At 34.1% G+C, this 13,726-nt stretch overlaps 1 protein-coding gene across 1 annotated transcript; it reads left to right on the top strand.

Moving 5' to 3' along the window:
- The first annotated feature begins 7,551 nt into the window (after nucleotides 1-7,551).
- Nucleotides 7,552-13,271, top strand: LOC111049850. Its single transcript, XM_022336026.2, has 2 exons — nucleotides 7,552-7,822; nucleotides 11,293-13,271. The coding sequence occupies exons 1-2, from the start codon at nucleotides 7,761-7,763 to the stop codon at nucleotides 11,870-11,872; spliced, it is 642 nt and encodes a 213-aa protein (XP_022191718.1). The 5' UTR covers nucleotides 7,552-7,760; the 3' UTR covers nucleotides 11,873-13,271.
- The last annotated feature ends 455 nt before the right edge of the window (nucleotides 13,272-13,726 follow it).

Here is a 13,726-nt window from a genome sequence, read left to right as displayed (position 1 = left end):
CAACATTGTTCTAACATTCCACGTTGCCACTTTCCAATCCATATCTCTCCTGATCTTACATCGCTTATTCCGTAAATCATTATTCAAAGTTGGGTCTGTATTCCTGTTATTAATCCGAAAATCCTGTCCTATCCGAGGCTTTGTTGTGGGTTTCGCAATGAGTGTGAGTTTTTCCGGGGAAGGGTTGTTGGCCCTACGCCCAACCCCCAACCTGGAGGACCAGTCCAGTTTTTGTTTCATGGTGACTATTTTACTTTGCCACTACCCTAAACAATGTCAGGTATTAATTAATAAGTAACAATAATAAGACTTAATGAGTTCACATTAAACAAGCACACATGGAAGACAGTTATGAAGACTAGAGTAGGCCTACTTACAAACTACGCTACCTTCTACCACCAAAATCCTTCACACTGTATGGTGGAAAAAGCGTTTTTTCCACTGCAAACAGTAGCATTCTTTTCTCTTTTTCCGATGACGCTCCAGCCGTGGAATATGGACTTACATCCTCCAACTGTATTGATGTTGCTTTCCATGACGAAGAACTTTATAATAACTATGTTGTAGTTCTGACACTGTGTTACTTGTAAATATTTGATAAACACTTACTTTTCTTGAAAAATAATCCTCAATACTCCAAGAGTAGTAAGTGTTTTTCAAACATTTACAAGTTACACAGTGTAAGAACTACAACAGAGTTGAAATATTGTCCCCAAGAAATGTATGCCACAAGTTTTTGAAGTTAAATTAATCATAAAAATCTGGTGTGGTGCACTCACACAACTTTCCTTGCCATTATAAGAATATTGATCTCCTGATGCAAGTGTTCACGCGCATATCAAGTCTTCTAATAAACAAAGATCAGAGTCAGCTGGTGACATACGAGGTCTGCTATCTCTTCATAGTGAATCATTTAATATAGAGTCAACAGTTGCCAACAGTTTGCAATTGGATAATCACATTTTCTTGAATTTTGAGCTTATTTTCAATTTTAGGTAAAAATGTTAATGAACATTCATTTATTGTAGAGATTTTCTTGCTCAATCTTTTCCACTTGAATTTTTTTGTTTAAATTATTGTATCTTGTAATGGTGTGAATTGCCAACCATTCATATGTGGTGTGGTATTTTTGATATTTATAAGAGCGGTTGCTAAAATCCCTATTTTGCAAATTCGAGGCCGTCTGGCTCGCAAATATGCTGGGTTCAGACCGCAGCTCTAGCTCAGTGGTAGATGCATGAATTTTCCAAATATAATTAATCACCGCAAGGTTCAATGACTGGTGATCAATAATTCTTACTGCTGCTTCCATGAAGTTCTTGAAGAATACCAATAAGGAAGTCAAAAAGATAGTTGGTGACTGATTACCAGTAACCATAATTCAATCAAGAATAATGAAGACCAACTATGGTTTTTCCTAGTTGATTTTTAAAACGCTTGTCATGAATACAGGTATTCACCAATTTACCCTTCTGAAATTCCTTGGAACTTACAATGCCAGTTCTTGAAGTTCTCTGGATCCTTATATGATATACTGTAGACTTATTAATATAATTATCAGTAAGATAATTCAGTTTCTGGCTGAATAGTGTGACTATCATCAAAGGACAATAAGTAATAAATGCTCTGAATAAGATCAATATTAATTAGTTCACTGATTTTATTTGCTGCAGACAAATATTTCTTGGTACCAAGACAGCTCAAACTGTATATCACGAGATGAATTAGGAAATAATAAAAACTTCTAGGATTTTGTATGCTGACATAAAACATAAAATATATTTCCATAAAATAATATATATAAAATATTCTTATATATATAATTCCAATATAAATAAATTCTTTAATATTTTAATAATTCTCACAAGGTTTATTAGCATTCACAGTTGTGAGCTTCTTAAAAAATGAGCTCATTTAAGACAAATTTTTAACACTCACTATAATGATGTTCTTGAAGGTCTTGTAGAGTAAATTAATTATTTCCAATAATTAATTAGGCAGGTCCTTTTCATCTCTGCTGGGCTCGTGCGTGGTCCAGATTTCTTATAAATTTCTTCCAGTATTAAAAATATATTTATGGGAATAAATTACAATTAAGAACTCTTTAGGAACACTGAGTTCACAAATAATCAAACATTAATTACATATACTTCACATTTAAAAAGGGATTGGCTTGATGATTTTAAAAATTAATAGGAAGAAAGAACCCTAATCTCCATGTGCTCCTCACAGATCGAGATCACAAGCCAGAGAGAGAGATTTCTAGAAAAGTTTCATCTCTTCCTTGAACGATTTATAAGCTTCCTTCTGATTGGCTTTCTAATCTTAGTAAGACTCAATGTAATTGGTTCTTTAAGATTCAGGGTTTTCCTAACTTTGTTATACAAAGATAAATAAAAAGTTTTTATATAAATAAATTAAGTGATAGACTAAGAGTATTTTAATAATTAAATCTCGATATATGATGCTATAAAATGATATACATTTAATTTTTTATGTGAGTTCTGTGTACTCTTGGTTTTCATACTTTTTTAGATTGCAATAAATAATCGTGTAACAATAATAGTTGTCCTTATCTATTTACATAAACCTTCCCTAGTGTATATAATATATATTTTGTGAGTAAAACTTATAATTCAATTCATACTGGTTGATCGAGCAATCAGCTGATTCGTTAGGTATTGATTCAAAGAACTGTCAATCGATCCTAGATTGATTGATACATTAGAACAAAACAAAGAATTCTAACCTCAAAATGTACATGCAAACTTTTATTTTTTCATGATCTGCCAATAATAAATAAGCCACTTTATAATTTTTATTTCTGCCAAAGAATTTTCATTATTGTTGAATTACAATTTTGCATGATTTTCTTATCGCTTAATAGATAACTTGATTTCTCTTCATCACAAATAACATTCGATTTTACTTGAGCGGTAACTTGACTAGGCTAACTATTTTCATATTACCCCACTTCAAGAGTTGATGAATGAACCTGATACTGTTTAAAGGATGCAGTTTTGCAGTTGGATATTAGCACAAGATTGTATTTAAAGTTTTTATGGACTTTCAGGCCAATGAGCTCCACGAATTAATTGATAGAAGACGTGTCTCTCAATTTGAGGCAGAATATAAGGCTCCAGTTGGATGGCTGCCTCCCTCATTATGTTAGAAACGTCCGTGGGTGGCTTGATAACAATTATGCTGGGTGGTGGATTGGCCGAGGTGAACCCTAAGTTAGCCACCACGCTCACCTGATCTTACTCCAATTGACTTCTACTTTTGGGGGGTTTTGAAAAGTATAAAGTTTACAGAGAACCTGTAGAGACCAGGGAGGAATTCTGATTCTCAGAATTCGATTGACGTTTAAAGTAATGAAGAGACGGCCCTACGAAGTGAGACGGGCAACTCGAAGCTTGATGAACGGCAGCAGAAGTTGCACAAAGAGAAGTGGAGGCTATTTTGAATTCCTGTAAGCAGTGAGCATGACATATAACTTGATTATCATCTGAATGATTGCCATCAGCTTTTTTAATTTTGTTATTCATCTACTTTGAATTATTATCTATGAATAAATTTTGTTGGATCTTGTAGAAGTGTATGATTAATATTTAGGATTTAGGCGGGACTTCCTATATACCAGACCTGCGCCTACAAAAAATGGCCGCCGTATGTGGTGGCCTGCAATGTTATTTTTAACGGGAACTAGACGAACTGATAATTTCGACAAACTAAGACCCTCTCTAACAGCTGATTAGTCATTTTTTATCAGTAGGAATTTCTATAAGACCACCACATACTGCGGCCATTTTTTTTCTAGGCTCTGGTCCGGTAGTATCAGAGAAAACTTCTATAATTGCTATTATTAATTCTGTGGTAGTATGTAAGAAATCCTGATTTAGGCTATATGCTACAGAAAATAATGCAATAATCAGGTGATTTCACTCTTAGGATCATCACTTGATGCATGTTGTTTGTGAATTTCCTCATTTTGAAGGTTTATTCCAGATATTAGCAGTTTTGAACACTTTATCATGGAACTTGACTTTTCGAATTTATACATATTCGAAAGCTTTATGAAATGGAGAAGTTTTTGAAATATTGAAACCACTATAATTACCCGAGAAAAAACGGTTTGAAATTTCACTTTGAATTTAAAGAATAGCATTTTTTCAAGTTTAAGCCCTAATAAAAAACTAAAAATATCTCACAACAAATAAAATTAATCTTGTTTAAAATTTTTTTCTCTTTCCAACAATACCCTTGAAATTGAAATTCGACCAGTAGTTTTCGAATTATGGAGTATTTAATGAACGGAAGTAGGCACATTATGAAAATATCGAAAAATCGATATATCTCGAAAACTAAGGTCTATAGGAAAAAAGTTTACTGAACATTTTTTGTCAGAAATGTCAAGTAAAATCTATGGTCAACGGTTGTTACAACCTTGGTGGGACACCCTATATAATAACTAAATATAGTCATTATTCCAGTAGACTTGAAGAGCTGTCTGCAGTGTTCAAGGCAACCACTGGAGGTGATGATGTGGACAGCTGCTCTCTTCTGCATTATTAAAACTTTTTGGAAATCAGATGCATGACCCCAAAGCTGCAGCCCATAGCCCAGGATGCTGTGGAAGAGGGCATAGTAGACAACAATCAGGTAGGGTCTGCTCACCAGCTGTGTCAGCTTCCATAGTAGATAGGTCACTCTTGCCAGCCTCATACACAGTCCCTCAATGTGACAATTCCATTTGAGCTTAGGATCGATGATAATCCAAGGAGGGTCACACTGTGATGATCAGGGCGGCTATGTTGTGCCAATGAACAGAGCAGCCTCTGAGTCTTGCCAAGATTCAATTGCAGCTTATTTTTTGTTTCCAGTCACATCCTAGCTTCTCCAAACACAACTTCTGCCAGCTGTAGAGCCTGGGTTGGATTCCGACCAGAAAAGATTATAGTGGTGTCATCTGCAAATTTTAGAGCCCTCCCTTCTAGGTTCAAGTCATTTATGGCAATCAAAAACAGCAAGGGACCCAAAACAGAGCCCTGTGGAACACCATGTCTGATGAGCAATGCCTGGGACTTAGCTCCTCCCAGAGAAACGACCTGTGCCATCTATTCTCAAGATAAGATTTTGCAGTCTGGAGAACAGCACCTCTAACACCATAGTGCTCCATCTTACCAAGAACAATCTCATGTGACACACAGTCAAAGGCCTTACTCAGGTCACACATGATCAGAGACACAGCATTTCTCTCCTCAAAGCCCCTCTGAGCCTGCTCAACTAATTCGGTCACTGCAGTCAATGTAGACTTGTTCCTTCTAAAACTATGCTGCAGATTGGAGAACAGCCTGTTGGACTCAAATAATACTAAAATTTGTTCCTTCGTCACAGTCTCAAAGACCTTGGCAAATACTTGGTACTATAGAAATAGACCTGAAGCTATCAATGAGTGTGGGATCACCTTTCTTGTAAATAAGAACTGTGCGAGCCATCTTCAATAAATGAGGAAAAACTCCGGCATGAAGACATTCATTGATAGCACAAGATAACGGGGCTGCAATGACATCAATGATGGACTTCAACACTATGATTGTTATGTCATAAATATCCTGGCTAAGAGAATTTCGGAAACCATTGACCATTTTAACAATCAGGCTTCTGATACAATTTAAACAAGAAAATCTGGTGTGGCGCACTCACACAACTTTCCTTGCCGTTATGAAAATTTATCACCTGACGCTAGTGTTCCCGCGCATCTCAAGTCTACTATCCAAAGATCCAAGCGAGCTGGTGACAGGACAATAAGGCTGGAGGCACACGAAGTTTGCTATCTCTTCATAGTGAATGATTTAATTGAATCAACAGTTGACAACAGTTTGTAATTGAAATAATAACATTTTCTCGAATTTCGAGCTTATTTTCAATTTTAGGTGAAAATGTTACTGAACATTATTTGAAGAGATTTTCATGCTCAATCTTTTCCACTTGGAATTATTTGTTTAAATTGTATCTAAAGCCTGATAATTGGGAATCTAAAATCAAACTTTGCATAGATGGGGCGGAGCTCCTGAAATTTTTACAGGTATGGGACTTGTGGCAGTTGATAGAGCTTATTTATGCCTATTTTAGGTATAAATTTGATCGAAATCGTTGGAGCTGTTTTCGAGGAAATCGCGAGAAACCCTGTTTTTGACAACATTTTCACCATTTTATCCGCCATCTTGAATTGCATCAGATCGAAATTGTTCGTGTCGGATCCTTATATTGTAAGGACCTTAAGTTCCAAATTTCAAGTCATTCCGTTAATTGGGGGATGAGATATCGTGTACACAGACGCACATACACTCATACACACACACACACACACACACACATACAGACCAATACCCAAAAACCACTTTTTTGGACTCAGGGGACCTTGAAACGTATAGAAATTTGGAAATTGGGGTACCTTAATTTTTTTCGGAAAGCAATACTTTCCTTAGGTACCTATGGTAATAGGGCAAGGAAAGTAAAAATTCAAGTGAAAAAGATTGAGCATTAAAATCGCTACAATTAATGTCAAGTAACATTTCCACCTAAAATTGAAAATAAGCTTGAAATTCGAAAAAATGTTATTATATAATTATTGCAAACTGTTGATTCTATTAAATCATTCACTATGAATTTGATAGCAGACCTCGTGTGTTTCCAGCGGTATTGTTCTGTCACCAGCTGGCTCAGATCTTTGAATAGTAGAATTGAGATGCGCGTGAACATTAGCGTCAGGTGATCAATTTTCATAACGGCAAGGAAAGTTGTATGAGTGCGCCACACCAGACACCAAATCTAACCTGATTTTTTTATTTTGACAAAGACTGTCTGGCGACTGCCGGTCATGGACTGAATTACTTCACAGTAGGCTATATTATCCGAGATAATAAATTTTAAAAAGTCTAGGCAAATCAGAAGTATAAATATTGATTTTTTCACAAAATACTAGTTTACTAGACCTATATACCTGTGTCTGAAACTCCATGTTTCAGGTATATACGGTATATATAGGCTATATTTTATTTTCAAGAGCAATTTCTACCAATCTTGGAACACAAAATCAATGAAACTAGTCATCATTGAAGAGCATCAAGTTTATTCAGGAAAAATGTAATTAATTTAGCTCAACATCGACTCTTTAGCTAGGAGGTCCACCTGTATTGGAAAACTGGTATTAGAGCAAGTCTAGAAATCAAGAATTAGCCTATTCTTAATATAACTCAAGTCTTTGGGTATTGAATAAATTCGTATCATTATGAAGAATATTTGAAGACTGACCCGCCACAAAACTAGCTAATAATGGCGCGTGACAGACATATCACAGTGGTGATATCTATTGCTATTGGTGATACCACGCCAACTTTTTATGGATTTTCTGGATGTGGACACAGGTTAGGTATTTATTCTAATTAATGGGGAAGTCATAGTTCACAAAATTTTCAATCGAACTAGCCCTGCAACTTCACATACAAAGTTGTTAGTGTAGGTCAACATGAACTCGTTTGTTTTTATGTTTTGACTGTCGAAGTGGTGGCCAATGCTCACTGCTCAGTCGACGTTCCGGTTTTCGAGTATCCTACGTCATCACCAGCAGTCAATATAAGCGCCTGCAAGCGCCCATTTCACGAAGCTTCTCAGCTGTAGTTGTGCAGTGTAGTGGTGTGTCTGTCCGTTGTTTAGGCGTAGCGAGTGAAAAGTAGAGCATATCCAAGTTTTGTGGTATGTTGACAGCTAACGTGTTCAGTGAAAATCCAACAGTGACATCAAACATGGATTCAAACAGGTAATTATCTATTAAATAATTGGATTACCCAAATCAACTTTCACTAAGTTATAATCATCCATACTGTAAAGCTATGCTTTATGCTCATGCTAAAAAAGTGACAATATTGCACAAATATACGGTACACGATAAATACACTTTTATTACTTCTATTTTGTTTCTACAACTTATTTAAAGTCTAGCATTTACCTTTTGTACATAGATTAAATTCTATATTATATTAATACTATATTATATTAAGTAATTTACTTGGAATTCTAATTGAAGGTTACGAAATCCTAATCCTTTGCTTCTGTTATACCTAGCCTGTTATCGTAATTTTATTGGGCGTTACTATTGAACGTGTCAGAGCTTAGGCATACCTATTCAGTTTAAAATACATGTTCAAAATAGTTGAATAATAAATATTTTCTTATTTCTATGCTATATCGTACAATAACATCTCAATTTATATTTGGTTATTGAAATAAGTTGAACCGAAATTAAAAAAGTAATAAGAGTACCTAACTAAACTTGATTAGCTTAACTTGTAAACTTGATAACACTTTCAAATTTTTAGCAATATTATCAAAGTTATTCCACAGCATGTTTTAATTGGCAATATCTACTTTTTAGTAAAATATTTTACATTTTGACAATTTCTTTGCACTTATATGTAGGCAAACGTACTAGGCCTACTTGTCATGAATTGACTCACAGTAGTTTTTGCAATATTTGGTTGACTTAATTTAGGTCAAGCAACTTTGGAGTAGTAGATCAAAACATTTCTCATGTTAAATAAAAGAAATTACTTTTCCTTCCTTTGCTTATTGTAGATCCTGACTTAAGTGATTGAATTTGATTCTAATTAATTGAAGTTGAACATAACTCCTTGTAAAATTTTGGACTGAACTTGTTTTTCTGTTTGGTAAATTATTATGAAAGACTTGTTGAAGTTGAATACCTTCAAACGTAGGCCTCAGTCAGACAAGTTTTACCTTCAATCCAGTTTCTAGGTTTCAGAAGCATACAGCTAAGTTAACTGTCACTCTTGTCAACATTTCTCGTTCTTTTTCTTTTCTGTTCAGTATTTATCTTATGTTAACCAAAAGCGGTTTTCTTTGTTTGACTTTTAATAAATTGAAGTAGCTTTCAAGTTTTAAAAATAACAAGCATTTTTTATTGCATTATTTTTGTTGCCAAATTGAAATGCCAACATCATGTTACCTGTTCATCTGAATAATCAATAATTGGTAATTCACATATTAGCTTAAAGTTTTCAGTGATTCATATTTTAAAATAATAAAAAAATCAGTTGGTTATTCATTTCAGCAATAATGTGAGTAAATTGATTCGCACTTTACCGTTGCCTTAAAACCTTTTGTAGCTATTTATACCGTACTAAAAATGTTTATTTTATTCAAAAATATAGATGACAAATAGATACCGTAGTGTAAAGAACCGTAATTGTTACCTTGAAAAATTGTTAGAGGAATATTTGTGGAACTGGATAAATGATTGAAACTGAATTTAAACTTAATATTTACGGTACATTATAAAAAACTTATCAATACTGCCAAATGAATCTGATCAATTTGACTTGATGGGAAATTACTTTAGTGCTTTTGTTTAATTGGTTCATTGTATTTTTAATGCATAGGTAATTTAGTGTGGGAATTCCTTATTGTTGAGAGGCAGGTAAAGTAGGAAATCAATCACTTTGAAGTTATTCATTACATAATGTTTAGATAGATCTTCCACGCCAATAATGACTTGAAATTATTTTTCTGAACATGCACATGTTCACTAAAGAAGATTAAAATACATTTTTACTGAAGGCTAGTTTTCACCAACTATTGCTAATATACGGTAAATAATATTAGGCTACACATTATAATAAACAAATTAATACAATATAATTATCAATCATTATTTTTAAACAAAGATCCTAATTAAATTATATATCTCATTTATTTCCATATAATTATCATCCAGTATTGGATAATCATCGCTTTTCTTCGTCTCTTAAAGATTAAGCAATTGACTCTTTATTCTCTTAAGATCTTAGCAGAAGCTCTTAGAAATAAATCACAGTAAAGACTTGAGCAATATATTAATGATGATATTTTAAATGGGCATTCGGTTCAAAGTTAAGATACAAAACATCAGTTTCTAAAAATTCTCAAATGTTGTTACTCCACTCTTTACTAATATAATTTTTGACAATCAATGGAAAAAATAAAACTCCATCAATCTTCTCTACTCGTTAAACTTGAAATTCTGTATTCTTGAACTGCCATAAATGACTATGTTAAATAAGTTTCTAAATTCTTGATAAAAATCCTGCTGTTAGATAAACGCCTAATAGTTTTTAAATCTTCTATAATTATATTGAATATTGAATCTATCAATACAACATGAGAAGGATTCCAATATCTCTTGTCCATCAGCCTGTGTATTGTCCGTACAATTAATATTTTAAACAAATATAGTTATATCTATCAATTGAAAAATATTTTTCAAAGTTGAGACTTATAATTATTAGTTAAAAGCATGGTACCACGGTGTAGTAATAATATAATGATTTATCGATTACACAACTGTTTCAAATAACGAAAGGAGCACTGTACTGTTTTCCTTCTTTCTTTTTTCTTTAAGCTCAATATTGTGCTAGATTTTCACTGTTTTGTACATACCATAATAAGTCTTATGTCTCTTAATGATAATCATAAGAACGACCCCACACGGTTTACTCAGGGGTGGCTTTCAATTTCTATTTTTCCATATTATTATTAGTTACGTTATTATTATTATGTTATTCAACAAGGAAGAATAAATTTCAAATGTTGTGTTTTATAGTAGGATCAATCTGTTACACAATTATTGATTACTAGAGCTTATGAGATTGGTGGGCACCGATTATGAGCAATCAATTATGGAGTGGGCACCAATCTCAGCAAACAAAATAAATTTATTTTTCATATTATGAGATTCAAGTAATATAAATTTATTCTATTCATTTAGTACAATTTCTATAGTATTATTCGAATTCATTCTAGGTCAAATGCTAGACAGGAATTTTAGCCTATCAACATCGCCAATTCCTTTAGAAAAATTTCACACAAATAGCCTCATATAGGCTAACATTTTTCTGTTTCTCCAACACTGTTAAAACACTAAATTGTCATCCATTACATAATTAACATCTATGATAATCGTTGTACATATACATTTGTTTGAATATAGCTCTAATGTATATTATTTATTCACCCTATAAGAGAAATAACTGAAGGTTTGCTTTTCTCTCGTAACCATTTCAATGGTGTGTAAAATTCAAGTGTTGTAACTCTACTTGTTATTTCATTATTTATGGGGAATCTCAAATAATTGTCACCGGAAATTACTTGCGACTTGCGACTGTTATTATTAATAGGTAGTTGGTTGCATTCAGCAATTTTTATTTATAAGATTGTGTTTTTGTTGTGTTGCAGGAACTACCTTCGCAGATACTCGAGCCGGAAGGAGACTCAGTTCTCGAACCAGAGCGTGATGAAGGCTGTTGAGAAGTTCGTGGAGGCCGTGCAGGAGATGGACGAGACGATCCTGGTGCCCTGTCGGCTGATGGACCTGCAGGTGGGAGATGCCTCCGACAAGACAGGCCTGAAGGGTGTTGACGAGAAGACCGACCTGTACAGTCTGCACTCGCTCGTCAACTGTGTCAAAAACGAGCTGCTGTGGAGTGGCAAAGACGGTCGTCCGGCCCCCGAGGAGGATGTCACCGCCACCACCCTCCCCGCCCCCAGGACCCACGTGCGTCGCCCCTCCACCGTATCCATCGCCTCCACCAACTCGGCCAACTCCATCATCAGCGACACCGACTCTGAGGCGGGCAACGAGAACGATTCCGGAATCGAGGGCGAATCCGAAAACCTGAAGCCTAGCTACACACAGAATGTGGAAAAGAACTTTCGAAGACACCTCTACGGACTGCATCAAGCTCTCGAACAGATGACCGATGCTGCTTCATACCTCACAAAGCGCTACCAAAACGATGTCGGCGGAGCTGTTTGATTTGTGGTCATCTTCACTGGTGTAAGATACCTCTCTCTCTCCGCACTGCTCCACCGGCGTGCGTGTTGTTGGTGGTGTGTGATAAATGTGGTGTGTTTCATCTTTGTTGAAATTGTTTTCCTATGCCAAATATTTTTATAGCAGGTAACCTTTAGTTTGAGCAGATAGAGTTAATGTTTCAACAATTACATAGGTATGATTTGTAGCATTGAGACTCAAAAGTGTTTGAGAAGCTCCATCATCTCATCAGTTTTGTACATATGATTATTAAAAATATTTGGATAAGATTCAATGTTATGCCTGTAAGTCAGGTTTTCAACTTCATCATACAATATACATTTTTGAATATTTATTTCCTCCATAAAATTTGCAGTTGCTCTCAACTGTATCTGAGCCAACCTGTATTATTCTTTGAACAATATAGATTACTCAAATGTAAACATTGATATTCAGGCAGACGTGTCTGAGTTGATCTATTTATTGAACTAATTTATTGAAATATTCTATTGGAGAATGACCATATTCACTTTTACAAACCGAGTAAATCCATTTGTTTGATTGGAGTTGGTGATTCTAGATAACTAACTCGAAAGGCAGCAATCTATCCATAAGCCGTGAATTTCTCGCGAGAAACACTCTTAAGACAACTTGGTCAGTGCTTTCATTGAAAGGTTACCGTACCTCCTTCAATTTTGTTACTAGTCATATTTTATAATTTTCAGTTGTAGCAGAAAGTTACAGTCGTGTATACTGATGTGCTTTATGCGCTGTAATGGGCCAATAGAAGAGCTCCACCATTCTTGTGACTTTACTTCAGAAGTGGATTGAAATTTTTAGAAAAAATGCTATTTTATTTGAATTTGCTCAATTGCGCCAAGAGCGTCTATCTGTGGATATGCGAATTGTGATAGAAGAGAGTATTGAGAATGTTCAAGTATTGCTATGGATTACCTTTTAAAAGTGTAGAATATGTATAATATTTTCTATGATGGCGAGCTGGTCTTGCCTTCTGTATTATATATAACATTTCGCTTTTTCTAATGTTTTTCATCTACCAAAATTGTTAGTTTTTGTAACTATTTCCCCCATATAAAATTGTTGATTGTAAATGACCGTATTATTGTAATCTAATGAATCTTATTTTATAGCAGAGTATTATATTATTTGCTCATAAAACATAATTAGTATAATTCTATCCATGTTATTCCTTAATTTTATTGATATGGATTTGTTGAATACTTATCAGCAATTGAATAGATATTTTAAACTATTTTCTATTTTGTAATACTTAAGAATTTGAACTGTTCTCATTTATACTTGAAAGGAAGAGATTTACTTGAGATTTGTAAGCGCATATGGTGTCTGACATGTGAATAAATTAAGTTAAATTATTATCAAATGTTTGATCTTTCTCTTCTAAGGAATCCCGTTCTATCCATTTCAAAGTAAAATCTAGCTTTTATAATAATTATTGGTAAACTATAATTTTAATGAAGGATTTGTTATCTCATGTTGGAGTTATTAATCCTGGAACGTCTACAAGTTTTGATAGTTTACTTTTTTGTATTTATGCAATGAATTCGAACATTCTTGTTTGTATTATTATATACAAATATCTACATTGATTCTATTCTCAAGCATTCATATATAAATTTTTTTGAAAACATTACCGATGAGAGTGGCTATGCAGTTTATCAGTCTAACTGAAACATCAAATTCTATTGAACAGTATTAGATATTGGAAGGTTGGTTTAACATCACAAATGGATGTTTGCTTGTTGAAGCTTGGAGCGAGCATGCATGTTCATTATGCAAATGATAAGAATAATTTATTCCAAGGATTAAATCAGTAAT

Source organism: Nilaparvata lugens, chromosome 1 (genome assembly GCF_014356525.2).
Source record: "Nilaparvata lugens isolate BPH chromosome 1, ASM1435652v1, whole genome shotgun sequence".
NCBI lineage: Eukaryota > Metazoa > Arthropoda > Insecta > Hemiptera > Delphacidae > Nilaparvata > Nilaparvata lugens.
Note: the sequence above shows the minus strand (reverse complement) of the source record. Positions and strands in the feature narration are given on the sequence as shown.

What these genes read in the sequence shown, in the direction of transcription:
- LOC111049850 (XM_022336026.2), top strand. Translation starts at nt 7,761, where the DNA reads ATGTTGACAGCTAACGTGTTCAGTGAAAATCCAACAGTGACATCAAAC. An exon ending in TCAAACATGGATTCAAACAG is followed by an intron (nt 7,823 to 11,292) that starts GTAATTATCTAT and finishes GTTGTGTTGCAG; the next exon opens with GAACTACCTTCGCAGATACT.